We start from the raw sequence: 27,311 nt of genomic DNA on the forward strand, positions 1-27,311 counted from the left end.
TTAGCATAGTGTACTTGGTTACCTTGCAGTGGGATACAGTAGTGTGTACTATGTTTAGTGTGTAGTTGGCAGTGTTTAGCGTAGTGTACTTTGTTACCTTGCAGTGGGATACAGTTAGTGTGTACTATGTCTAGTGTGTAGTTGGCAGTGTTTAGCGTAGCGTACTTCGTTACCTTGCAGGGGGATGGTGAGCTGCTGTCCCGTGGACGTGTTGACCGTCAGCAGCGTGGTGGTCTGGCCCCCCGCCGTGCCGATCTTCAGCCCCCCCGCCGGCGTGAACGTCAGCCGCTTATTGGCCAGGGGTAGAGGAGGGGCGGCAGAGGGGTCGAAGGTCAACCTCTTGGCCAGGGCCGGGGACGGGCTGCCTGGCGCCGCCGCGGGGGAGGGGTCGTCGCCGAAGAGACGCCGCTTGGCGCTGCCGGCCGCCGGCGAGCTGTAGCGGTCGTGGACTGACAGGGGCGAGGGAGGGATGTCTGGGGAGAGAGAGAGAGAGAGAGAGAGAGAGAGAGAGGCGTCAATCAACCAACGGACCAAAAGCAAAGCGCACAGAACGGCTGGCCAACATTGAAGCTGCCACTACCCTCTGCTGACCAAAAAGTGGAACTGCGGCACGTTCCCGGGACGTCCATGGATCGGTGGACGAACGTTGCAGTGACATCATGTGCGTGAAGTGCGTCAACCCTGACCTTACAGTAAATTTGAGAGCGCTCTCAACTTCCGCCTGCTCGAGCCATCGAGTTATGAATAACAGCGGTAATACTGTTGGCCACTAAGCTGCTACACTGAGGCATGCTTTTTCAGTTTCAGTTTAATATCACGTCAAATAAGAACTGTGTTCCAAAAATGAACACATTATCCCGGCGGTTTGACTCATATGGATATGAAATAATCAACTGAACTGGCAAGAAAAGGCTCATTTTTACCATCGTCGAATCAATACAATTTTTATCAGAATATGAGTGATTGACTGTCGTAAAACGATACAGAGCCACCTCCCCGATAATAGCGCCGAGACGGTTTGTTTATCTTTGGACTGCGATTCTTATGAGTCGATTCTAAGATGAAGCAATTGTTACGGTTCGCTCTCCATCACCTCACCTCTACATCCATGTGCTGTGGGTGTTCTGGGCACTTCAGCGCCACCCAGAGGACTCCAGAGCACTCCCACAGCACCTCTCTCCCTGTTACTATCTCCCCACCTGGAGGTCGTCTGCAATCACCTAATGAGCCTACAAGAGCCAGGCCTGTCTGCAGCTCGGTGCCAGTTCTTCCCCAGTCTACGGTTGGTAAAGTTAGACAGCTAGGCTTAGGCTCTCAGTGTTTTAGTGTTGGACAGTTAAACATCACGCCGTTACCGTGCTATTCCCTTTACTCTGTGAACCTGCCATTGACTCGACCTTCTCTTCTCCCCTCCAGTGTCCTGCACTCCTTTCACCCCCTCCCGTGTTTGTGAATAAAAACCCGCTCGGGTGGGCTTTACTCATGCTTTGCCTCTCCTTGCTGTGCTTTTGGGTCATAACACCAATGTTATTCTCCATAGAGAAATTACTTCTGGGAACAAGGGCATGAGCGGGTGACATCATGACCATTTCAACCAATTTTGAGCAGAGTGGCGGAGAAATAATCGGACACATAGACCAAAACACACTGTACCTTTCCGGGCGCTGCCCAGGCCCATCCTGAACTCCCGGATGCGAGGGTGGATGATAGGAGACAGCGCCACCAGCGGGAGGTGGGAGGGAGGTGCAGACGGACCGCTACCTCCGCTGGTACTGTCCAGACCTGACGAGAAGTTCACCTGGGGGACGACGACGACAGAGAGAGAGAGAGAGATAATTTACAATTTAGGCATTTATCAGGCACTCTTAATCCAGAGCAATTTACAGTACGCAAGAACAAAACATGGAAATACATCAAATACATAGAAAGGAATCATACGTAAGCTAGGAACCTAACATCTGTCCAACAGTGGAATACATCTATATAATGAAACTCTGCATAATACACTATAGAGTGCTATGTCTACATAAAATGCTATCTAAATTACATAAGTTGAGCCTCTGCATACGCATGTAATGTCGTCAAGGCAGGGCAAGTGCTACGGGCTAAGATGGGAGTCTGAAGAGCTGGGTTTTCAGACTATACGGTGGAAGATTGGGAGTGAGTCTGCAGTTCTGATAGCAATGGGGCAGTGCATTCCATAGTTTTGGAAGGCAGAAGGGAAGAGTTTGGGAACGTGTGGAGCGTTGTCCCAGAGAGAGACAGATTATGTATACATTTCAGTTGTGTATTGAATGATATGTGGACAACGCATGAGTCTATGTGTGTGTGTGTGTGTGTGTGTGTGTGTCAGTGTTGTTTTTGGCAGCAAATTTCTATTTTAGTTTTAGTCATAGTCTCCTGAATAGTTTTCACTTAGTCTTAGTCACATTTTAATCACCTGGAATGTATTAGTGTTAAGTCTAGTTTTAGTCGACTAAATGTCATAAGATTTTAGTCGACTAAAATGTATTTTTGCGGGCCTTGTTGCCGTCATAATGACTTCTTTTACACTTGCTGAAAATAGCTTTTAGATCTGCTATTTTCAGCATGCAACCAAGTGTAAAATGACTTATACTGGATCTCTTCTCCACTAGTCCCTTCCTAACATTTTAGTCTAGTTTTTTTATTTGTTGACGAAATTGTCAGTATATTTAGTCTTAGTTTTAGTCACCATAGCATAGTTTTAATTTAGTTTCCATTTAGTTTTCTTCAGTGGAAAAAGGTAGTCGACGAACATTTTTCGTCTTAGTTTTAGTCGACGAAAACAACACTGGTGTGTGTGTGTGTGTGTGTGGTTGACTGGTTGTGCATGCTCCACTGACCTCCTCGATGGTGGGCACCTTGTTCCCCGCAGCCTGCAGGGCGTTCCACAGGGCTGAGTCCGAGGTCCACGCTCTGCTCTCCAGCACCTTCTCCTCGATGGAGTTCAGGTGTTTCACCATGTCCCTGGAGAGACCCTCCTCCGAGCGAATCAGGACCTCGATCACCTGGAAAAATAATAACACCACACAAAATAACACACCTTTTGATGACTGGGAATTATTTTTGGGTGATTCTGGTATACCGGTTTGGTGGTTCCCGGGGCCTGGTGACTATACAAACTTAACCAGACTACAACATGACACGAGTCATTTTTAAATTAAACTGCGCCTCGGCAACTGGCTTTAACCCGTTCTGACCTGAGATCAGATTCATATGAAGGTTTCCACTGGACACACACTTGTCTGATGAACCCATTCTGACCCGAGATCAGATTCTAAAAATGTCAGTCGTTCTTCGATTTTTCAAAAATAGCAGACCTATACAAGCTCGTAGCGCGCCACTCGGTGGCGCGCTATGAGCTTGTAGATCTGCTATTTTTCAATAGCTAAAGCATAACATGGGTTCCCACACACCAAAATGGGTCCCCGTTCAGAATGGGTTAAAGGGCCCTCTGGCGCGATCACAGAAGCATTACATAATTACGCTCGCGAGCAATGTCATTGGTTGGTTTTGACCAACATGGGCAGCCTGACAGAACGTTTCTCTCCCCTGCCTGTGTTTTTATGTAGAAGACTTCAATGGCCTGTTCTGACATCATAATGACGTCTGCATAGACTCCATATTTGGGCATTCCTGACGAAGAACTCCATATATGGGCATAACAAAGGGACACAGATGTAATATCTGAGAGGAGCATATTTCCAAGTTGGAAGTTCCAAGTAGGCTAGTTAGTGCCCAACGGGCAACGTTGTATAGAGGCTCCAGCAGGCACCGCTCTAGTGTACCTTAAAGAAGTAGAAAGGAGGTATCTTGTAGACAGTGGTGATCCAGGGGAACGTTCTGTTGGAGTTGTAGGAGAACAGAACCACCTCCACACAGCAGGCCAGCAGAGACGAGTGGAACAGATCCTGTTCAAGGAGAACCTGCACACAGTCACACACACACACACACACACACACACACACACAGTGAGTGTTTGGGGGCATGACGAAGTGGTGAATTGTTGGTCCATAAATCTCTAAAAATCAGGAAAAATCTAATTAAAAAAAACACGCATTAAAGCAAAGCCATACAGCCAGGTGAAGACATTGCGTGTGAGTTAGTTTAGATTGAGCTCAGTTCAAGTGTAGAAAGCAACATGTGTGTATTTTAAATAAATACACTTCAGGTACAGAAAGTTGACATCATCGCTCAGACAGACAGACATTTGTGGAAGGAGCAACACAGTAAATATGTCAGTAGAAAGTAGACCAGCCTGGCAGCTGGTCTATTTTCTATAAGTTTGGTAGGGGCAACTTAAAATTTCATTGGCTGCCGTAGAGACCTATCTTTCCGATTGGCTGCCTCGTCCCTAGGCAACCAGACACTTTTTCCCTCTGGCCGACCTCTCAGCCAATGGGATAGTATTGCATTGCAGCCAGCAAGTTGCAACAACAACCCACAAGTTATTTCACCAAGGGATTATTATGTCAACTTTCAAGTACAACACGCAAGCTAACCAAGATAAGTAACATTTTAGTTTGATGAGGGGGGAGGGGCAGAACACCACCAGCAATCGGCAATCAAACACAAATGTTTGACCAAACCATGTGACTCCCATTGGAAAAGCATTGTGGTGGCCCCAAAAAAAAACCCTAAAAAACGCCCAAACATGTGCTTGATTGGTGTTTGGTACGTGTGAATGAGGCCTAAGCAACTCAAAGCAAGGGTGAATACCAATACTAATATTTACTAATATTTGCCAATTAGGCACATTTTTGGAGGCGGTACCCACACGTTTTGCGTGTTGCTCATTCCACAAATTTCTGATACAAGCTATACCTCGTTGTAAATGTGTCTAGTCAATGAGAAGAAAAGGTATAAAATACAATAGCAAGTACCGTATTATTAAAAAGGGAGAAATAGTCAAAGTTACATTTCCGAACTTTTGGCATTACAAACACACGCACACACACACATACACACTTACACTCATGTCCTTGCCGTGCAATCGTTTGGTCTCAGCAACCATCACGTTCTCCAGAATCTTATAGTACAGGATCTCTGCTAGCTTCATACGGCTCTCTGCAAAGTCTGGAATGGAACCATGAAAAAAAAAATACACACATTTGATGAAATCGATATAATAACGGATAACGGCTTGGATAATGACAGTTGCAGCCACTAGAAGGTTATAGGCGTTACCTGTGCGTGCGCGCGCGCGTGTGTACACTACAGTGTGCGCACTTACCCATGTGTGAACCAGGTGCGTGTGTGTGTGTGTGTACAGTGTGTTGAAGGGAGTGTGAGCCTACCACATACCTATGTGTGAACCAGGTGTGTCGTCACAGTCTTTGGTGTAATGTTCTTTAAAGGTCTGTCCCAGAGTCTTCACTCTGTTCACGATGGACTCTGTAGGATCTCTGGAACAACCCCTAAAAACACAATACAGTACGATGAATTACATTTAATGTGTTCTGGAACAATTCCTAAACACACAATACTACTATACTATTACTATGTAATGTGTTGGGGGGGCTCACTCCCCTTTAGCTTAGTGACATTTAACACTGTAAAAACTATAGGTTAAGTGGAAAAGCACCCACAATGAATTGCAAAAAAACTACAACAATTAGTTGCCGATTTGATTACGATTACTAAATTAGTTGGCAACTAATTGAATAATCGATTTGATTGCGATTAATCGTTGCAGCCTTAGTGTCCCTCCAGCCTTTTGTTCTAAAAGTCAAGTTTGAGCTGAAACTGTGGATTATTACCTCAGGTTTACTGTTCGTCTGACATCCTGGTATACTTTCACGAGCTTTACGAGTTAATGACGAAAAGTGCATTGTTGTGTTTATACTTCACGTTGTGTAAGATTTAAGGAGAGTTAACGTCATTGTATAATGCTCATAATATGTGTCTGGAGTTACGGAGGTGGTTTGTAAACAATTTCTTTGTGATGCGTGAAGTACTGTATCACCAGCATTTTCATTCCATGTTGTATTTATTGTGTGTGAAGTGAACGTCATTCTCTGCCGTGCCTTATGTGACCACCAGGGGTCGGCTGTTTTCAATTTTAACTGGACAGTTGGTTGAAGTGAAAGTCAATTATAAGCTTCTGTTTCGAGTGTGAAGAGCAACACTACTAATGTCTGCAGATGTCTTAATATAATTCATATAAGGCCCTCTGTGGGTGATTCTTACCATTGTAAAGATGTTTCGATACTCATTTGTTGTTATGTTGTAATTGTTAATATGACAGTGGCTAATTGTATTCTATTGTGTTATTACCATAGACTGTAAAAAAGATGGACAAAGCGTTCCGCGGGTCTAACATGAACGTAAAATGAAGCCTGTCTCAATGGGTCAGTCCTTGCCATGGAGGCAGCCATCTTTCAAGATCCGGGCCCAGGCCCAGCTGGCCCATTGGCTGGCCCATTGGCTGGCCCAGACAACGAGGCGGGACTTCCCCCCTTCTTCTTCGTTGGTTTTTATTTTGACTCGAGTGGGTGGGGGATCCCGTTCATAGACTGTAACGGTAGCCACGCCCCTCAGAACATGCGCGACTTTATGGTCATTTTTTTATACATGGGAGGGACCATAATTTTCCAAAAAGAATATTATGACATTAGAAATGAGACTTTAAACTAGTGACTGGAAGCAAAAAGTATTCATGACCATGTTTACTAAGGTTATACAGTCTAGGTGAAGTTGGGCCCAAATACATGGACTTCTATGGGGATATGGGTTTTTCTGGGTCCAGTGATAGCGCCACAACAGTGTGTGTGTGTGTGTGTGTGTGTGTGTGTGTGGCTTGCTGTGCGCGTGCTCACTTGAACAGGGTTTGGAGCTGCTCGCTGGGGGCGGTCCTAAGCCCGCCCACCATGCTCTGGAGGCGGGACACGCTCTGAGTCGCCGAGGAGACGGGCGTAACCAGGAAGTCCTTCTCCTTCAGGTAGACACGCCCAGTCAGAGGAGTGGAGGGAGCCAAGCTGTCTGTCTGCTAGAGAGACAGGTAGAGAGAGAGAGACAGTTAGGAGTGGGGGGGGGGAGGCTGTCTGTCTGACAGGCAGGCAGACAGACAGTTGGAGTGGAGGAAACCAGGCTGTTTGTTTGCTTCGCTAAACCCCAGGGGGTGGGCTTTCCAACCATTACTGTGTGCTCCCAAATCACACAAACATGATAGAACATGTTTTTTTGTTATTGTGCACAAGCGTGCAGACGCAGTTGGTTGTGCACATCTTATGATCACGCGTACAGTCTGTGCACGACACACGCACGCATGCACACACATTTCACGTTTCAAAACTACACACCCACACGTGTGGAGCAACGCAATTAATGTTTAATAAAGAAGCCGATGGAGCCTCATAGTGTGTGTGTGTGTGTGTGTGTGTGTGTGTTTGTGTGCGTGCGTGTGTGTGTGTGTGTGTGCGTGCGTGCGTGCACCTTCTTGTCTCTGTGTGTGTGGGGGGGATCGTGGGGGACTTTTCGGGGGGTTCCGATCTCCTCGTCGGCGTCCGCTCCCAGAAAAACTCTTTCATCGAAGTCTCCCACCGTCAGAACGAACTCCTCATACTCCCTGTTGATGGCCTTACTGGATCACACACACACACACACACACACACACACGCGCACACACACACACACGCACACGCACAATAAGAGTCTAGACCTGAGGTCGTTTCCACAAATGTCTTCCAAATCCAAACAGTTTTCTGATAAACTTACGTTGCTATATAACAGTGGTGCTCAATTATTTTTCATGTCAAGGACCCCCAAAATTATATCGTATTCGGCCGCGGCCCAGAGATGCCCCATTCGGATCGGCCACCGATTTAAATCAGACGATTGTCACTCTACATGACTCGATCAGCGATCGGTAATTTACCCGATCTGGAGAAACCGATCTATTTTACCATTTAAGTGTCGTTTTGCATTTTTGTGACAGGCCTAAACATTCCCCCTTTCCTCCCCACACACACAGGAACTAACCTCGCGTCACCAGGCTTTCCACCTCGGAGGAACGCCTGGTCTAGAGCGGATGATATCGCCATGTCATAGTCATTGTTTTGTAGTCATCATGCAGGAACCATCATCCTTTCCCTCAAACCGGAAGAATAACAATAAAAGCTCTCGTAGCCTGCTGCTTTTATTGAGAAAAATCGGTTTGAGGTAAAAGGAAGTTCCTGCCTGCTGACTACAAAACAATGACTCAAACATGACGTAGCGATATCATCCTGACGACTACAAAACAATGACTCTAACATGACGTAGCGATATCATCCTGACGACTACAAAACAATGACTCCAACATGACGTAGCGATATCATCCTGACGACTACAAAACAATGACTCCAACATGACGTAGCGATATCATCCTGACGACTACAAAACAATGACTCCAACATGACGTAGCGATATCGTCCGCTCCAGAACGGATCATAAGCCCGAAAAGGAATGCTGCCCAGGCTACACAAGGGGTGACGTGGGTTTTGACATTATAATCATTTTGGAAATATAGAAATGTTCCCCTAAGGCACAATATCGGTATCAGCCAATCGCGAGGAAAAAACAAATTGGTGATCGGGATCACCAATGTGATCGGTCCCATAAAACCTGATCGGCACCCCTACCGCATCTCAAAATACTTTGAGATGGGGTTTATACCTCAATACGTTTAGTTAAAAGTATTTAAAGCTTGTAAATCTGCTATTTTTTTAATGGCCAAAGTAATAAAATAATGGTTAAAATCTCAAATTACATAGATGCTTTCCCCCGGATTTAATGGGTTAAAATAAGATTATGCATATATTATATAAAAGCATTTCAAATAATCATGAACATGACTGACAGACAGACATACTTGTTGTCGATAAAGTTTTGTGGATCCAACAGTCCCGTCAACATGTCCTCGTTTCCTTTCAGGATCTGCAAGATAAAACATCACAATCAGTGTGTGTGCGCATGTATGTGTGTGTGTGTGCGTATCAATCAGTGCGTGTCTGTGTGTGAGCGTGTGTCTGCATGTGTGTACCTGTCTGTCATACAGCTTGGTGATGTAAGGGTTAAAGTAGTGAGTTTTGATTGACAGTGCGTCGACCACCAGTCCGTCATGGAGCTCACACAGATTGGCCAGAACACAGGGGGGCGGGACGTCGTCTGGAGAGGGGGCGTGTCTGTCTGACGACTCTGCGCTGTACGCAGTGGGTAGACCTGCACATGGGCACACACACACACACACACACACACACACACACACACACACACACACACACACGTTTGTATTAATGTGCTTGTGAGGACAACATTTTGGAGCTGCCGAGAAATAGCCGATCTACAAGCTCACAGCTCGCGTGTATAACGATATCGGACGTGATTTTACCTCTGCAAAGGTTAGTAAAAAGGGCTTTTGTTTTGCCTTTTGTTGTGAGGTTGAACTTCATAAATTAACTTCTTTCTCATTAGAAGTGAGAGTTAGAGGCTGTCCTACTTTTTAACGTTCAGTGGATCCATCACGAGGGAGCAAAAAAAAAGCCGATCTACAAGTCGGTTATGTGGTGCGCCGCGACCTGGTACTGCTGTGTTGTTAACGTGTAGATCTGTCCATTTTGAAGCGCGACCACGTTTACGCTTTCACGTTCATGAATAAATTCATTTAGGCAAGGATTTACGGACTGCGCACACGCACGCACACACACACACACCTTTAAAAAGGGGGTTGATCAGTTCCTTCCTGTTGGCACACAGCAGAGCGTTGCCAAACACCAGGTCCAGACAACACAGTAACAGGTGGTAGGAGTTCACCAGATCATCTCCGATCATACAGAAGTTACCTACAGAGAGAGAGAGACAGAGACAGAGAGAGAGAGAGAGAGAGAGAGAGAGAGAGAGAGAGAGAGAGAGAGAGACAGTCAAAATTAAACACTAAACTTAACTTTTGTCCCAACCATCACTTAGGCCTGGGCTACACCTATATAGCTTTATCATTGGTCGAAATGACTGACCAATGAGTTAGTTAGTAGACAGGCAAATCGACCAATGACAAAGCTTCTAGCCCCCTAGATGTGTCACACATGGGAGCGTTTTACCCATTGCTGGCTGTCTGAATACCAAAAAATAAATAAAAATCATTAAAAATGTTACATATTATTGCTTATAGCAGCTTCAACCCATTTTGGGCGGGAACCCCTTTTGGTGTTAGCATTATGTTATGCTTTAGCTATTGAAAAATAGCAGATCTACAAGCTCATAAGTAGTCTATTAGGATGTATGTTCACTACACATTCTGACCACTACCACTGGTGGCGCTAGTGAGCAATTTAATGCATAATTTGCATAATTAATTATGCAAATTAGTAATAAACATTCCATGAATTCCATAGATATAATTAGCATAATCATAAATAATAAATATCCATAACCAATAAAATATCCATAAATATAATTAGCATATAATAGTTTATAATTAAATAATAATAAAAACTAATAATAGGTTATTTATAAATCTATAAAATGCATGATGTGGGGTATGTGTGTGTGTGTGTGTGATTAGCTGATCTCATCTCTCTCTCTCCCTCCATGTGCTATGCCTCCCGCATACAGAGATGCTGACTCGAAGGTGTGAAAAACAAACAAATGTAAATTTGTTTGTTTGTCCCTGGGGCTGAGGTGGGGGGATGGTATCTAAACAGGTGCAAGTTAGATAAACAAGGGGGTGGGGTGGGCTCTAACCAGGTGCTAGTAGTAAAATGCAAATTAGATAATCACAAAGGTGGGGGTCCTTATCTTTGAAGTGAATTGTATGCATAAATTAATCAAGGTAGTATTTAAATTCCTTACATACATTGACAGTGGGTGTGTGATTCCACCTAGTGGTCAATCTCTCTATATAAATATTTACACTGCAATACCTACTATGCCCTGATGTGATCTCAGTCATCTAGGGCAATGTTTTTCAATCAATAGTCTGGGGACCACCAATGGTCCTTGAATATAATTCTTGTGAAAAATCAATGATACCCCCCTAGTGTTCAATCTCTATATAAATATTTACACTGCAATACCATTTATGCCCTGATGTGATCTCAGTCATCTAGGGAAATGTTTTTCAATCATTGGTCTGGGGACCACCAGTGGTCCTTGAATGTAATTCTTGGGTAAGTCAAGGATATCCCCCCTAGTGGTCAATTTCTATATACATATTTACAACTGCAATACCATTTATGCCCTGATTTCAGTCACCTAGTGCAAATGTCTTCAAGCATTGGTCCGGGGGCTACCGATGATCTTTGAGAGGGTTCAGGTGACCCTCCCCCCAGCTAAATCATGGAGAGTTGGTAACCAAATAGTCTCCTTATAGATCTTTAACTCTATACTTTTCAATTTTTTGTGTTTTTGAATTTTTATGTTTCATGTGTCCTAAGGTGTATGGTTTATTGTCTGTCTTGTATTATTTTTGGTGTTTTGTGTTGGGATCTTTGAATTTTTTATGTTTCATGTTGTCCAAATGGGGTTGGGTATTGTAAATCTTGTATTATTTTTTGTGTTTTGTGTTGTGTCTTTGAATTTTGCATGCTTCATGTGGTACTAGGTGTTTGGGTTATTGTCTGTCTTGTATTATTTTTGGTGTTTTGTGTTGGGATCTTTGAATTTTTTATGTTTCATGTTGTCCAAATGGGTTGGGTATTGTAAATCTTGTATTATTTTTTGTGTTTTGTGTTGTGTCTTTGAATTTTGCATGCTTCATGTGGTACTAGGTGTTTGGGTTATTGTCTGTCTTGTATTATTTTTGGTGTTTTGTGTTGTGTCTTTGAATTTTTTATGTTTCATGTTGTCCAAATGGGGTTGGGTATTGTAAATCTTGTATTATTTTTGGTGTTTTGGGTTGTGTCTTTGAATTTTGCATGCTTCATGTGGTACTAGGTGTTTGGGTTATTGTCTGTCTTGTATTATTTTTGGTGTTTTGTGTTGGGATCTTTGAATTTTTTATGTTTCATGTTGTCCAAATGGGGTTGGGTATTGTAAATCTTGTATTATTTTTTGTGTTTTGTGTTGTGTCTTTGAATTTTGCATGCTTCATGTGGTACTAGGTGTTTGGGTTATTGTCTGTCTTGTATTATTTTTGGTGTTTTGTGTTGGGATCTTTGAATTTTTTATGTTTCATGTTGTCCAAATGGGGTTGGGTATTGTAAATCTTGTATTATTTTTGGTGTTTTGGGTTGTGTCTTTGAATTTTGCATGCTTCATGTGGTACTAGGTGTTTGGGTTATTGTCTGTCTTGTATTATTTTTGGTGTTTTGTGTTGGGATCTTTGAATTTTTTATGTTTCATGTTGTCCAAATGGGGTTGGGTATTGTAAATCTTGTATTATTTTTGGTGTTTTGTGTTGTGTCTTTGAATTTTGCATGCTTCATGTGGTACTAGGTGTTTGGGTTATTGTCTGTCTTGTATTATTTTTGGTGTTTTGTGTTGGGATCTTTGAATTTTTTATGTTTCATGTTGTCCAAATGGGTTGGGTATTGTAAATCTTGTATTATTTTTTGTGTTTTGTGTTGTGTCTTTGAATTTTGCATGCTTCATGTGGTACTAGGTGTTTGGGTTATTGTCTGTCTTGTATTATTTTTGGTGTTTTGTGTTGGGATCTTTGAATTTTTTATGTTTCATGCTGTCCAAATGGGTTGGGTATTGTAAATCTTGTATTATTTTTTGTGTTTTGGGTTGTGTCTTTGAATTTTGCATGCTTCATGTGGTACTAGGTGTTTGGGTTATTGTCTGTCTTGTATTATTTTTGGTGTTTTGTGTTGGGATCTTTGAATTTTTTATGTTTCATGTTGTCCAAATGGGGTTGGGTATTGTAAATCTTGTATTATTTTTTGTGTTTTGTGTTGTGTCTTTTGAATTTTGCATGCTTCATGTGGTACTAGGTGTTTGGGTTATTGTCTGTCTTGTATTATTTTTGGTGTTTTGTGTTGGGATCTTTGAATTTTTTATGTTTCATGTTGTCCAAATGGGTTGGGTATTGTAAATCTTGTATTATTTTTTGTGTTTTGTGTTGTGTCTTTGAATTTTGCATGCTTCATGTGGTACTAGGTGTTTGGGTTATTGTCTGTCTTGTATTATTTTTGGTGTTTTGTGTTGGGATCTTTGAATTTTTTATGTTTCATGTTGTCCAAATGGGGTTGGGTATTGTAAATCTTGTATTATTTTTTGTGTTTTGTGTTGTGTCTTTGAATTTTACATGCTTCATGTGGTACTAGGTGTTTGGGTTATTGTCTGTCTTGTATTATTTTTGGTGTTTTGTGTTGGGATCTTTGAATTTTTTATGTTTCATGTTGTCCAAATGGGGTTGGGTATTGTAAATCTTGTATTATTTTTTGTGTTTTGTGTTGTGTCTTTGAATTTTGCATGCTTCATGTGGTACTAGGTGTTTGGGTTATTGTCTGTCTTGTATTATTTTTGGTGTTTTGTGTTGGGATCTTTGAATTTTTTATGTTTCATGTTGTCCAAATGGGGTTGGGTATTGTAAATCTTGTATTATTTTTTGTGTTTTGTGTTGTGTCTTTGAATTTTACATGCTTCATGTGGTACTAGGTGTTTGGGTTATTGTCTGTCTTGTATTATTTTTGGTGTTTTGTGTTGGGATCTTTGAATTTTTTATGTTTCATGTTGTCCAAATGGGGTTGGGTATTGTAAATCTTGTATTATTTTTTGTGTTTTGTGTTGTGTCTTTGAATTTTGCATGCTTCATGTGGTACTAGATGTTTGGGTTATTGTCTGTCTTGTATTATTTTTGGTGTTTTGTGTTGGGATCTTTGAATTTTTTATGTTTCATGTTGTCCAAATGGGGTTGGGTATTGTAAATCTTGTATTATTTTTTGTGTTTTGTGTTGTGTCTTTGAATTTTGCATGCTTCATGTGGTACTAGGTGTTTGGGTTATTGTCTGTCTTGTATTATTTTTGGTGTTTTGGGTTGGGATCTTTTAATTTTTTATGTTTCATGTTGTCCAAATGGGGTTGGGTATTGTAAATCTTGTATTATTTTTGTGGTTTGTGTTGTGTCTTTGAATTTTGCATGCTTCATGTGGTACTAGGTGTTTGGGTTATTGTCTGTCTTGTATTATTTTTGGTGTTTTGTGTTGGGATCTTTGAATTTTTTATGTTTCATGTTGTCCAAATGGGGTTGGGTATTGTAAATCTTGTATTTATTTTTTGTGTTTTGTGTTGTGTCTTTGAATTTTGCATGCTTCATGTGGTACTAGGTGTTTGGGTTATTGTCTGTCTTGTATTATTTTTGGTGTTTTGTGTTGGGATCTTTGAATTTTTTATGTTTCATGTTGTCCAAATGGGGTTGGGTATTGTAAATCTTGTATTATTTTTTGTGTTTTGTGTTGTGTCTTTGAATTTTGCATGCTTCATGTGGTACCAGGTGTTTGGGTTATTGTCTGTCTTGTATTATTTTTGGTGTTTTGTGTTGGGATCTTTGAATTTTTTATGTTTCATGTTGTCCAAATGGGGTTGGGTATTGTAAATCTTGTATTATTTTTTGTGTTTTGTGTTGTGTCTTTGAATTCTGCATGCTTCATGTGGTACTAGGTGTTTGGGTTATTGTCTGTCTTGTATTATTTTTGGTGTTTTGTGTTGGGATCTTTGAATTTTTTATGTTTCATGTTGTCCAAATGGGGTTGGGTATTGTAAATCTTGTATTATTTTTTGTGTTTTGTGTTGTGTCTTTGAATTTTGCATGCTTCATGTGGTACTAGGTGTTTGGGTTATTGTCTGTCTTGTATTATTTTTGGTGTTTTGTGTTGGGATCTTTGAATTTTTTATGTTTCATGTTGTCCAAATGGGGTTGGGTATTGTAAATCTTGTATTTATTTTTTGTGTTTTGTGTTGTGTCTTTGAATTTTGCATGCTTCATGTGGTACTAGGTGTTTGGGTTATTGTCTGTCTTGTATTATTTTTGGTGTTTTGTGTTGGGATCTTTGAATTTTTTATGTTTCATGTTGTCCAAATGGGGTTGGGTATTGTAAATCTTGTATTATTTTTTGTGTTTTGTGTTGTGTCTTTGAATTTTGCATGCTTCATGTGGTACCAGGTGTTTGGGTTATTGTCTGTCTTGTATTATTTTTGGTGTTTTGTGTTGGGATCTTTGAATTTTTTATGTTTCATGTTGTCCAAATGGGGTTGGGTATTGTAAATCTTGTATTATTTTTTGTGTTTTGTGTTGTGTCTTTGAATTCTGCATGCTTCATGTGGTACTAGGTGTTTGGGTTATTGTCTGTCTTGTATTATTTTTGGTGTTTTGTGTTGGGATCTTTGAATTTTTTATGTTTCATGTTGTCCAAATGGGGTTGGGTATTGTAAATCTTGTATTATTTTTTGTGTTTTGTGTTGTGTCTTTGAATTTTGCATGCTTCATGTGGTACTAGGTGTTTGGGTTATTGTCTGTCTTGTATTATTTTTGGTGTGTTGTGTTGGGATCTTTGAATTTTTTATGTTTCATGTTGTCCAAATGGGGTTGGGTATTGTAAATCTTGTATTATTTTTTGTGTTTTGTGTTGTGTCTTTGAATTTTGCATGTTTCATGTGGTACTAGGTGTTTGGGTTATTGTCTGTCTTGTATTATTTTTGGTGTTTTGTGTTGGGATCTTTGAATTTTTTATGTTTCATGTTGTCCAAATGGGGTTGGGTATTGTAAATCTTGTATTATTTTTGGTGTTTTGTGTTGTGTCTTTGAATTTTGCATGCTTCATGTGGTATTAGGTGTTTGGGTTATTGTCTGTCTTGTATTATTTTTGGTGTTTTGTGTTGGGATCTTTGAATTTTTTATGTTTCATGTTGTCCAAATGGGGTTGGGTATTGTATATCTTGTATTATTTTTTGTGTTTTGTGTTGTGTCTTTGAATTTTGCATGTTTCATGTGGTACTAGGTGTTTGGGTTATTGTCTGTCTTGTATTATTTTTGGTGTTTTGTGTTGGGATCTTTGAATTTTTTATGTTTCATGTTGTCCAAATGGGGTTGGGTATTGTAAATCTTGTATTATTTTTGGTGTTTTGTGTTGTGTCTTTGAATGTTGCATGCTTCATGTGGTACTAGGTGTTTGGGTTATTGTCTGTCTTGTATTATTTTTGGTGTTTTGTGTTGGGATCTTTGAATTTTTTATGTTTCATGTTGTCCAAATGGGGTTGGGTATTGTAAATCTTGTATTATTTTTGGTGTTTTGGGTTGTGTCTTTGAATTTTGCATGCTTCATGTGGTACTAGGTGTTTGGGTTATTGTCTGTCTTGTATTATTTTTGGTGTTTTGTGTTGGGATCTTTGAATTTTTTATGTTTCATGTTGTCCAAATGGGGTTGGGTATTGTAAATCTTGTATTATTTTTGGTGTTTTGGGTTGTGTCTTTGAATTTTGCATGATTCATGTGGTACTAGGTGTTTGGGTTATTGTCTGTCTTGTATTATTTTTGGTGTTTTGTGTTGGGATCTTTGAATTTTTTATGTTTCATGTTGTCCAAATGGGGTTGGGTATTGTAAATCTTGTATTATTTTTGGTGTTTTGGGTTGTGTCTTTGAATTTTGCATGCTTCATGTGGTACTAGGTGTTTGGGTTATTGTCTGTCTTGTATTATTTTTGGTGTTTTGTGTTGGGATCTTTGAATTTTTTATGTTTCATGTTGTCCAAATGGGGATTGGGTATTGTAAATCTTGTATTATTTTTGGTGTTTTGGGTTGTGTCTTTGAATTTTGCATGCTTCATGTGGTACTAGGTGTTTGGGTTATTGTCGGTCTTGTATTATTTTTGGTGTTTTGTGTTGGGATATTTGAATTTTTTATGTTTCATGTTGTCCTAATGGGTTGGGTATTGTAAATCTTGTATTATTTTTGGTGTTTTGGGTTGTGTCTTTTGAATTTTGCATGATTCATGTGGTACTAGGTGTTTGGGTTATTGTCTGTCTTGTATTATTTTTGGTGTTTTGTGTTGGGATCTTTGAATTTTTTATGTTTCATGTTGTCCAAATGGGGATTGGGTATTGTAAATCTTGTATTATTTTTGGTGTTTTGGGTTGTGTCTTTGAATTTTGCATGCTTCATGTGATACTAGGTGTTTGGGTTATTGTCGGTCTTGTATTATTTTTGGTGTTTTGTGTTGGGATATTTGAATTTTTTATGTTTCATGTTGTCCTAATGGGTTGGGTATTGTAAATCTTGTATTATTTTTGGTGTTTTGGGTTGTGTCTTTGAATTTTGCATGATTCATGTGGTACTAGGTGTTTGGATTATTGTCTGTCTTGTATTCTTTTTTGTGTTTTGTGTTGTGTCTTTGAATTTTGTATGTTTCATGTGGTACTTCAAAATATTATATTAATACAACAGGCCGCCTGTTTGTATTAATAATATTTTGAAGTACCACATGAAACATACAAAATTCAAAGACACAACACAAAACACAAAAAAGAATACAAGACAGACAATAATCCAAACACCTAGTACCACATGAATCATGCAAAATTCAAAGACACAACCCAAAACACCAAAAATAATACAAGATTTACAATACCCAACCCATTAGGACAACATGAAACATAAAAAATTCAAATATCCCAACACAAAACACCAAAAATAATACAAGACCGACAATAACCCAAACACCTAGTATCACATGAAGCATGCAAAATTCAAAGACACAACCCAAAACACCAAAAATAATACAAGATTTACAATACCCAATCCCCATTTGGACAACATGAAACATAAAAAATTCAAAGATCCCAACACAAAACACCAAAAATAATACAAGACAGACAATAACCCAAACACCTAGTACCACATGAATCATGCAAAATTCAAAAGACACAACCCAAAACACCAAAAATAATACAAGATTTACAATACCCAACCCATTAGGACAACATGAAACATAAAAAATTCAAATATCCCAACACAAAACACCAAAAATAATACAAGACCGACAATAACCCAAACACCTAGTACCACATGAAGCATGCAAAATTCAAAGACACAACCCAAAACACCAAAAATACAAGATTTACAATACCCAATCCCCATTTGGACAACATGAAACATAAAAAATTCAAAGATCCCAACACAAAACACCAAAAATAATACAAGACAGACAATAACCCAAACACCTAGTACCACATGAAGCATGCAAAATTCAAAGACACAACCCAAAACACCAAAAATAATACAAGATTTACAATACCCAACCCCATTTGGACAACATGAAACATAAAAAATTCAAAGATCCCAACACAAAACACCAAAAATAATACAAGACAGACAATAACCCAAACACCTAGTACCACATGAATCATGCAAAATTCAAAGACACAACCCAAAACACCAAAAATAATACAAGATTTACAATACCCAACCCCATTTGGACAACATGAAACATAAAAAATTCAAAGATCCCAACACAAAACACCAAAAATAATACAAGACAGACAATAACCCAAACACCTAGTACCACATGAAGCATGCAAAATTCAAAGACACAACCCAAAACACCAAAAATAATACAAGATTTACAATACCCAACCCCATTTGGACAACATGAAACATAAAAAATTCAAAGATCCCAACACAAAACACCAAAAATAATACAAGACAGACAATAACCCAAACACCTAGTACCACATGAAGCATGCAACATTCAAAGACACAACACAAAACACCAAAAATAATACAAGATTTACAATACCCAACCCCATTTGGACAACATGAAACATAAAAAATTCAAAGATCCCAACACAAAACACCAAAAATAATACAAGACAGACAATAACCCAAACACCTAGTACCACATGAAACATGCAAAATTCAAAGACACAACACAAAACACAAAAAATAATACAAGATATACAATACCCAACCCCATTTGGACAACATGAAACATAAAAAATTCAAAGATCCCAACACAAAACACCAAAAATAATACAAGACAGACAATAACCCAAACACCTAATACCACATGAAGCATGCAAAATTCAAAGACACAACACAAAACACCAAAAATAATACAAGATTTACAATACCCAACCCCATTTGGACAACATGAAACATAAAAAATTCAAAGATCCCAACACAAAACACCAAAAATAATACAAGACAGACAATAACCCAAACACCTAGTACCACATGAAACATGCAAAATTCAAAGACACAACACAAAACACAAAAAATAATACAAGATTTACAATACCCAACCCCATTTGGACAACATGAAACATAAAAAATTCAAAGATCCCAACACAACACACCAAAAATAATACAAGACAGACAATAACCCAAACACCTAGTACCACATGAAGCATGCAAAATTCAAAGACACAACACAAAACACAAAAAATAATACAAGATTTACAATACCCAACCCCATTTGGACAACATGAAACATAAAAAATTCAAAGATCCCAACACAAAACACCAAAAATAATACAAGACAGACAATAACCCAAACACCTAGTACCACATGAAGCATGCAGAATTCAAAGACACAACACAAAACACAAAAAATAATACAAGATTTACAATACCCAACCCCATTTGGACAACATGAAACATAAAAAATTCAAAGATCCCAACACAAAACACCAAAAATAATACAAGACAGACAATAACCCAAACACCTGGTACCACATGAAGCATGCAAAATTCAAAGACACAACACAAAACACAAAAAATAATACAAGATTTACAATACCCAACCCCATTTGGACAACATGAAACATAAAAAATTCAAAGATCCCAACACAAAACACCAAAAATAATACAAGACAGACAATAACCCAAACACCTAGTACCACATGAAGCATGCAAAATTCAAAGACACAACACAAAACACAAAAATAATACAAGATTTACAATACCCAACCCCATTTGGACAACATGAAACATAAAAAATTCAAAGATCCCAACACAAAACACCAAAAATAATACAAGACAGACAATAACCCAAACACCTAGTACCACATGAAGCATGCAAAATTCAAAGACACAACACAAAACACAAAAAATAATACAAGATTTACAATACCCAACCCATTTGGACAACATGAAACATAAAAAATTCAAAGATCCCAACACAAAACACCAAAAATAATACAAGACAGACAATAACCCAAACACCTAGTACCACATGAAGCATGCAAAATTCAAAAGACACAACACAAAACACAAAAAATAATACAAGATTTACAATACCCAACCCCATTTGGACAACATGAAACATAAAAAATTCAAAGATCCCAACACAAAACACCAAAAATAATACAAGACAGACAATAACCCAAACACCTAGTACCACATGAAGCATGCAAAATTCAAAGACACAACCCAAAACACAAAAAATAATACAAGATTTACAATACCCAACCCATTTGGACAGCATGAAACATAAAAAATTCAAAGATCCCAACACAAAACACCAAAAATAATACAAGACAGACAATAACCCAAACACCTAGTACCACATGAAGCATGCAAAATTCAAAGACACAACACAAAACACAAAAAATAATACAAGATTTACAATACCCAACCCATTTGGACAACATGAAACATAAAAAATTCAAAGATCCCAACACAAAACACCAAAAATAATACAAGACAGACAATAACCCAAACACCTAGTACCACATGAAGCATGCAAAATTCAAAGACACAACACAAAACACCAAAAATAATACAAGATTTACAATACCCAACCCCATTTGGACAACATGAAACATAAAAAATTCAAAGATCCCAACACAAAACACCAAAAATAATACAAGACAGACAATAACCCAAACACCTAGTACCACATGAAGCATGCAAAATTCAAAGACACAACCCAAAACACCAAAAATAATACAAGATTTACAATACCCAACCCCATTTGGACAACATGAAACATAAAAAATTCAAAGATCCCAACACAAAACACCAAAAATAATACAAGACAGACAATAACCCAAACACCTAGTACCACATGAAGCATGCAAAATTCAAAGACACAACACAAAACACAAAAAATAATACAAGATTTACAATACCCAACCCCATTTGGACAACATGAAACATAAAAAATTCAAAGATCCCAACACAAAACACCAAAAATAATACAAGACAGACAATAACCCAAACACCTAGTACCACATGAAGCATGCAAAATTCAAAGACACAACCCAAAACACCAAAAATAATACAAGATTTACAATACCCAACCCCATTTGGACAACATGAAACATAAAAAATTCAAAGACACAACACAAAACACCAAAAATAATACAAGACAGACAATAACCCAAACACCTAGTACCACATGAAGCATGCAAAATTCAAAGACACAACACAAAACACAAAAAATAATACAAGATTTACAATACCCAACCCATTTGGACAACATGAAACATAAAAAATTCAAAGATCCCAACACAAAACACCAAAAATAATACAAGACAGACAATAACCCAAACACCTAGTACCACATGAAGCATGCAAAATTCAAAGACACAACACAAAACACAAAAAATAATACAAGATTTACAATACCCAACCCCATTTGGACAACATGAAACATAAAAAATTCAAAGATCCCAACACAAAACACCAAAAATAATACAAGACAGACAATAAACCATACACCTTAGGACACATGAAACATAAAAATTCAAAAACACAAAAAATTGAAAAGTATAGAGTTAAAGATCTATAAGGAGACTATTTGGTTACCAACTCTCCATGATTTAGCTGGGGGGAGGGTCACCTGAACCCTCTCAAAGATCATCGGTAGCCCCCGGACCAATGCTTGAAGACATTTGCACTAGGTGACTGAAATCAGGGCATAAATGGTATTGCAGTTGTAAATATGTATATAGAAATTGACCACTAGGGGGGATATCCTTGACTTACCCAAGAATTACATTCAAGGACCACTGGTGGTCCCCAGACCAATGATTGAAAAACATTTCCCTAGATGACTGAGATCACATCAGGGCATAAATGGTATTGCAGTGTAAATATTTATATAGAGATTGAACACTAGGGGGGTATCATTGATTTTTCACAAGAATTATATTCAAGGACCATTGGTGGTCCCCAGACTATTGATTGAAAAACATTGCCCTAGATGACTGAGATCACATCAGGGCATAGTAGGTATTGCAGTGTAAATATTTATATAGAGAGATTGACCACTAGGTGGAATCACACACCCACTGTCAATGTATGTAAGGAATTTAAATACTACCTTGATTAATTTATGCATACAATTCACTTCAAAGATAAGGACCCCCACCTTTGTGATTATCTAATTTGCATTTTACTACTAGCACCTGGTTAGAGCCCACCCCACCCCCTTGTTTATCTAACTTGCACCTGTTTAGATACCATCCCCCCACCTCACCCCCCCCCCCCGCTTCATTTAATTTGCATGTCTGGCACCTAGCATTCCACAAAGAGGGGGGTGCCCATCCCCCCACCCCACCCCCTCGCTTCATTTAATTTGCATGTCGCACCTGGCCCATGGTTAGAGCCCATCCCCCCCTTAAGACAGTGACCCCCCTGCCCTAAATAAATATTGCCTGAGGTTAGCGACCATCCCCCCCCCCACCTTAACCCCAGTGACAAAATTTACATGTTGGGGACATGGCAAATGGTGACGCAGGGAGAGGGAGAGAGAGAGATGAGATCAGCTAATCACACACACACATCATGCATTTTATAAATAACTATCATTAGTTTTTATTATTATTTAATTATAAACTATTATATGCTAATTATATTTATGGATATTTATATTTATGGATTTTTATGATTTATGATTATGCTAATTATATCTATGGAATTCAAGGAATGTTTAATTACTAATTTGCATAATTAATTATGCAAATTATGCATTAAATTGCTCACTAGCGCCACCAGTGGTAGTGGTCAGAATGTGTAGTGAACATACATCCTAATAGACTACTCTCATAGCGCGCCACTCGGTGGCGCGCTATGAGCTTGTAGATCTGCTATTTTTGAAGAATCGAAGAACGACTGTCGGGATGTAGAAGACATTTTTTTAGAATCTGATCGCAGGTCAAAATGGGTTTAAGACTTACCTTTGGTGTACACAAACAGAGTCCAGCAGAACTTAAATACGTCACTGATATGGCACGGCAGACGTCTGGAAGAGAGAACACCGAGTTAGATCACATGTGTACAACACAGAGAGAGAGAGAGAGAGAGAGAGAGAGAGAGAGAGAGAGAGAGAGAGGGACAGCGATACAGACAGACAGACCTGTGTTTCCTGCTGCGAGGTTGTCTGGGCGGCTCGCTGCCCTGTGGGTTCTGGAACATGTCCATGAAGATGGGCTCGAACTTACGGAATATCACCGTGGACACCTGGAAGTTAACCATATATGGTCATATATGAATATGACTGTGGACACCTGGACACTCTCTCACACACAGCTACTTTCTAATGTTTTGATAATTTGTGCGACAGATGTATGCATTGCATATGACAGTATAGTTTCAAACTAGTGTATTTAAGAAGATGATCAGGTAATATAATTGTGAAAATAAAAAAAATAATAAAATGATTGAAATAAAGAACTAGTGAATTGTTTGCTAGTGTGCCGCTTGTTTATGTTATTGATATACATACTGTACAACTGTCGTGAATAATTCAATAAAAAAAAAACATATATAACACGCACAAATAAATTGCATTAAACAGTGCTGATGGGCGGGTCTTTGCGCAACCGCACACACGTTATACCTGGAAGTTCCTCTCTAGACTGTCCATTCGATGTCTGAAGTCCTGAGACAGGTTGGACATGTCTGCCCATTTCCTCATCTTACTGAAGAACTGGATCAGACTGCACACACACACACACACAAGTTGTCACATGAGGTGATGATGCACGCACACGGGATACGGAACATTTTTTTAAATAGTTTTCACAAGACAGCATAATCAGCATTACTCAAAGTGTTAATGTAACACAGCTCTGTTTACACCTTTATTGTATTCCTATTGGTATTCAATGTTTGTTCGTACGTACATTGCTTTATCTTGTCTGTATTGTTCCACTTTTTGGCAATGTAAACGTATGCTCTCTCTCAAGGCAATAAAGCTCCTTTGAATTGAATCGAGTTGAATATGAAATTGGATGTGTACCAGTGTTGTTTTCGTCGACTAAAACTAAGACGAAAAATGTTCGTCGACTACCTTTTTTCACGGACAAAAACAAATGAAAACTAAATGAAAACTAAGCTACGATGACTAAAACTAAGACTAAATATACTGACAATTTCGTAGACAAATAAAAACTAGACTAAAATGTTAGGAAGGGACTAGTGGACAAGAGATCCAGTATAAGTCATTTTACACTTGGTTGCATGCTGAAAATATTTTACACTTGCTATTTTTAGCAAGTGTAAAAACACTCATTACGACGGCATCAAGACCCACCAAAATACATTTTAGTCGACTAAATCAACTGTAGATTTAGTCGACTAAAATCTTATGACATTTAGTCGACTAAAACTAGACTAAAATGTGACTAAAACTAAATGAAGTTTCAGTCCAAAGACTATGACTAAACTAAAATAGAAATTTGCTGCCAAAAACAACACTGATGTGTACAGACCTGAGTTTGGCGGAGCGGAGGATTCTGGTCAGAGACACGCAGTTTCCCTCCATCAGTCCTTTACCCCCCACGGTGGGGGTGGAGCCCTTCCTACAGGCCGAGTACAGAGCACAGGCCAGCCAGTGGACCACCTCTCCCTGAGGACGACCCACAACAATAACATGTTATTTATAATTATTTTTGTTCTGTACAATTAGAAGGGGTTTCTCAGAGCGGGTGCCTAAAGGCCTATTCATAGTCTGGGATTTTCGGAGCTGAAATAACGTTGAACGGTGGTGAGTAAAAAAACAGAGAGAAGGGCTGGAGCGGTGGCGGTGGTTTTCTCTTCACCGCGGCTCGTGACGTCATGTTGTAGTTCGGTACTGGTCACCTAACCACCGAAAATCTAGACTATGTATGAGCCTTCAGTCCCGAGGTGTCTCTTGATAATATTTGGAATGTTATATATCAATCATGAGACTTCAGTTTAACCACGTAAACACCGCCTCGCCAAAAATAGCCGATATAGAAGCTCACAAGTAGCCCATGTACAAACTCAGACACGGTGTGAGCTTGTAGATCGCCTATTTTATTTCCGGCAAAGCGAGAGATTTGGTGCAGAAGATGAAATTATGATGTGACACACGTTCTCTTCAACCGAAGTCGCTGTGTGACTGTGTGTGTGTGTGTGTGTGTGTGTGTGTGTGTGTGTGTGTGTGTGTGTGTGTGCGCGTGTGTGCGCGTGTGTGTGAGAGAGAGACGTGTGTGAGAGATGCAGTCAGGCAACTTCACAGAATGTGTAGTTTAGAATAGATCAGTGTTGCCAACTCTTGTCAGTCTCGTGAGAGAAATAAGCCGAACCGAACCAGCTGTGTGAATGTGTGTGTCTGTGTGTGAGATGCAGTCAGGCAACTTTACAGATGTGTAGTTTAGATCAGTGTTGCCAACTCTTGTCAGAGAAATAAGCCAACCCACCTCGAAAAACAAGCCATCTCCCTCGAAAAACAAGCCCAATAATACTGTAAGGCCATATAATCCTGATAAAAAGACTTGGTGCAATTATCATAATAAATACTACTAGTATGTAATGTCTATAATAATGAATGTTTTGGTCATTAATTATACTATTACACAGATACTTTAGCCAGGGCTTAAAAAGTAGAGACAACAGACCTACTATGTCACTCAATGTGATTCACACTCCCCCAAACCTATGGGTATTTATAGTATATGTAAATCAAAGAAATGTTTGCTTGTCAAAACAAAACAAGCCCCCCCAAAAAACCACAACTTTGGGACAGGTACTTTGTGGCAAATAAGCAGACTTGGCAACCCTGGTTTAGATAACAATGAGAGCTGAAACTTTACAGATGTGTATTTGAGATCACAATGGAAGCTGAGGTCTAAGGATGGGTGTGGTCACTGGTCACGGCAAGGGGTCAACAAATACTGGCTAGCTGATATACCACTGTGACTCAATAGCATCAAAGGAAAAGAAAGGTACTATGTTTACCCAGGGTAACTGGACTAAGCTCAAGAACTTGTTTACAGCCATGCCCTGCTCATAGAACATTTCATGGTAGAGGTTCAATGCCTTGTCCAAGGGCACTTCAGCTGTGGTAATTTGAAACGTGCCGGTCCGGGGATACGAACTAGCGACCTTCCGATATCAAGACCGCTCCGCAAACCGTTCGGCCACCGCTGCCTCAATCAGCATTGTTACAGCATAACAAGGTAGTCTCACACACAGCACAACTCTAGAGAAATGACCCCCTCAGCCAGCTGGACCGGGACCGTCCTGGAACTCTGTGCACAAACACAAACAGAGAGACGGCAGACTAGTATGCACCCACTGCACACAAAACGAAGTGGAAACTGAGCTACACTTCCCTAAGTTCCTAAACGTCTGTCCACTGTACCAAGACATCAGAGACACATACTGTCCACTGTACCAAGACATCAGACTCTGATGTCTTGATGATATCAGAGACAGTTCCCACAGGTTACAAATAAGAAGGAGATTTTGAAAGCATGACTAATGACAAAAACATATCTGCTCTCATATCTGCTGGGCGAAGTACAACAATGTGCAAACACAGCAGCCAGATCTGTGAGCTGCTGTGATGACCAATAAATCAGACACATACACACATCGGACCCAAAGTGAGTTTTTGTTTAAACTACGACTAGCTACAAAAACTCCCATACCTATTGGGAGAAATACAACAATGTGCAACACAGCAGCAATATTTGTGAACTGTTGCGACAAAAGAAGGCTAGCCAATGGAATATACAACCACCCTAAGGACTACTATCTGCACATGTACACAGAGCTGCTACCTTCACATCTTAAATCTGAGTTGTTGTTTTTTTGTATGCCATTAAAGCTTTATACCCTGTATAAAACATGTATGTAACGACACATTGTGACAGTCACATAATTGCTGTTTACAAAATGCTGTACCCCCTTTCAACTGTTTTTAATTATATTTTGACACTTGCTTTGGAAATGTAAATGTAGGTTTTCTCGCATGCCAATAAAGCTCCTTTGAAATGATAGAAGGATATGAAATTGGACACAACCACCTTAAAGACTACTAATAATACATTGCGTGTATTTCTGACCTGCACTTATATCAGTATCAAGTGATCTTCAATTGTACATACATTTGGTTTT

At 39.4% G+C, this 27,311-nt stretch overlaps 1 protein-coding gene across 3 annotated transcripts in view; it reads right to left on the reverse strand.

The window, feature by feature from the left end:
* The window catches only part of rbl1 (retinoblastoma-like 1 (p107)), a 44,170-nt gene that overhangs the window by 16,059 nt on the left and 800 nt on the right, over positions 1-27,311 (reverse strand). For 2 of the 3 annotated variants that reach the window (XM_080780701.1, XM_080780703.1), the window contains exons 2-16: positions 24,656-24,792; positions 23,782-23,881; positions 23,299-23,402; positions 23,120-23,184; positions 9,714-9,842; positions 9,044-9,222; positions 8,873-8,937; positions 7,456-7,603; positions 6,840-7,009; positions 5,326-5,438; positions 4,994-5,097; positions 3,810-3,947; positions 2,865-3,029; positions 1,654-1,798; positions 174-473 (exon numbers count right to left, since the gene is read on the reverse strand). In XM_080780701.1, coding sequence (XP_080636827.1) covers positions 174-473; positions 1,654-1,798; positions 2,865-3,029; positions 3,810-3,947; positions 4,994-5,097; positions 5,326-5,438; positions 6,840-7,009; positions 7,456-7,603; positions 8,873-8,937; positions 9,044-9,222; positions 9,714-9,842; positions 23,120-23,184; positions 23,299-23,402; positions 23,782-23,881; positions 24,656-24,792 — 2,062 coding nt within the window. The remainder of the gene's footprint in view (positions 1-173; positions 474-1,653; positions 1,799-2,864; positions 3,030-3,809; positions 3,948-4,993; positions 5,098-5,325; positions 5,439-6,839; positions 7,010-7,455; positions 7,604-8,872; positions 8,938-9,043; positions 9,223-9,713; positions 9,843-23,119; positions 23,185-23,298; positions 23,403-23,781; positions 23,882-24,655; positions 24,793-27,311) is intronic. The other variant, XM_080780702.1, reaches the window with a different exon arrangement.

The sequence above is a fragment of the Protomyctophum bolini genome, assembly GCF_963924005.1.
Source record: "Protomyctophum bolini genome assembly, chromosome: 2".
NCBI classification, from domain to species: Eukaryota; Metazoa; Chordata; class Actinopteri; order Myctophiformes; family Myctophidae; genus Protomyctophum; species Protomyctophum bolini.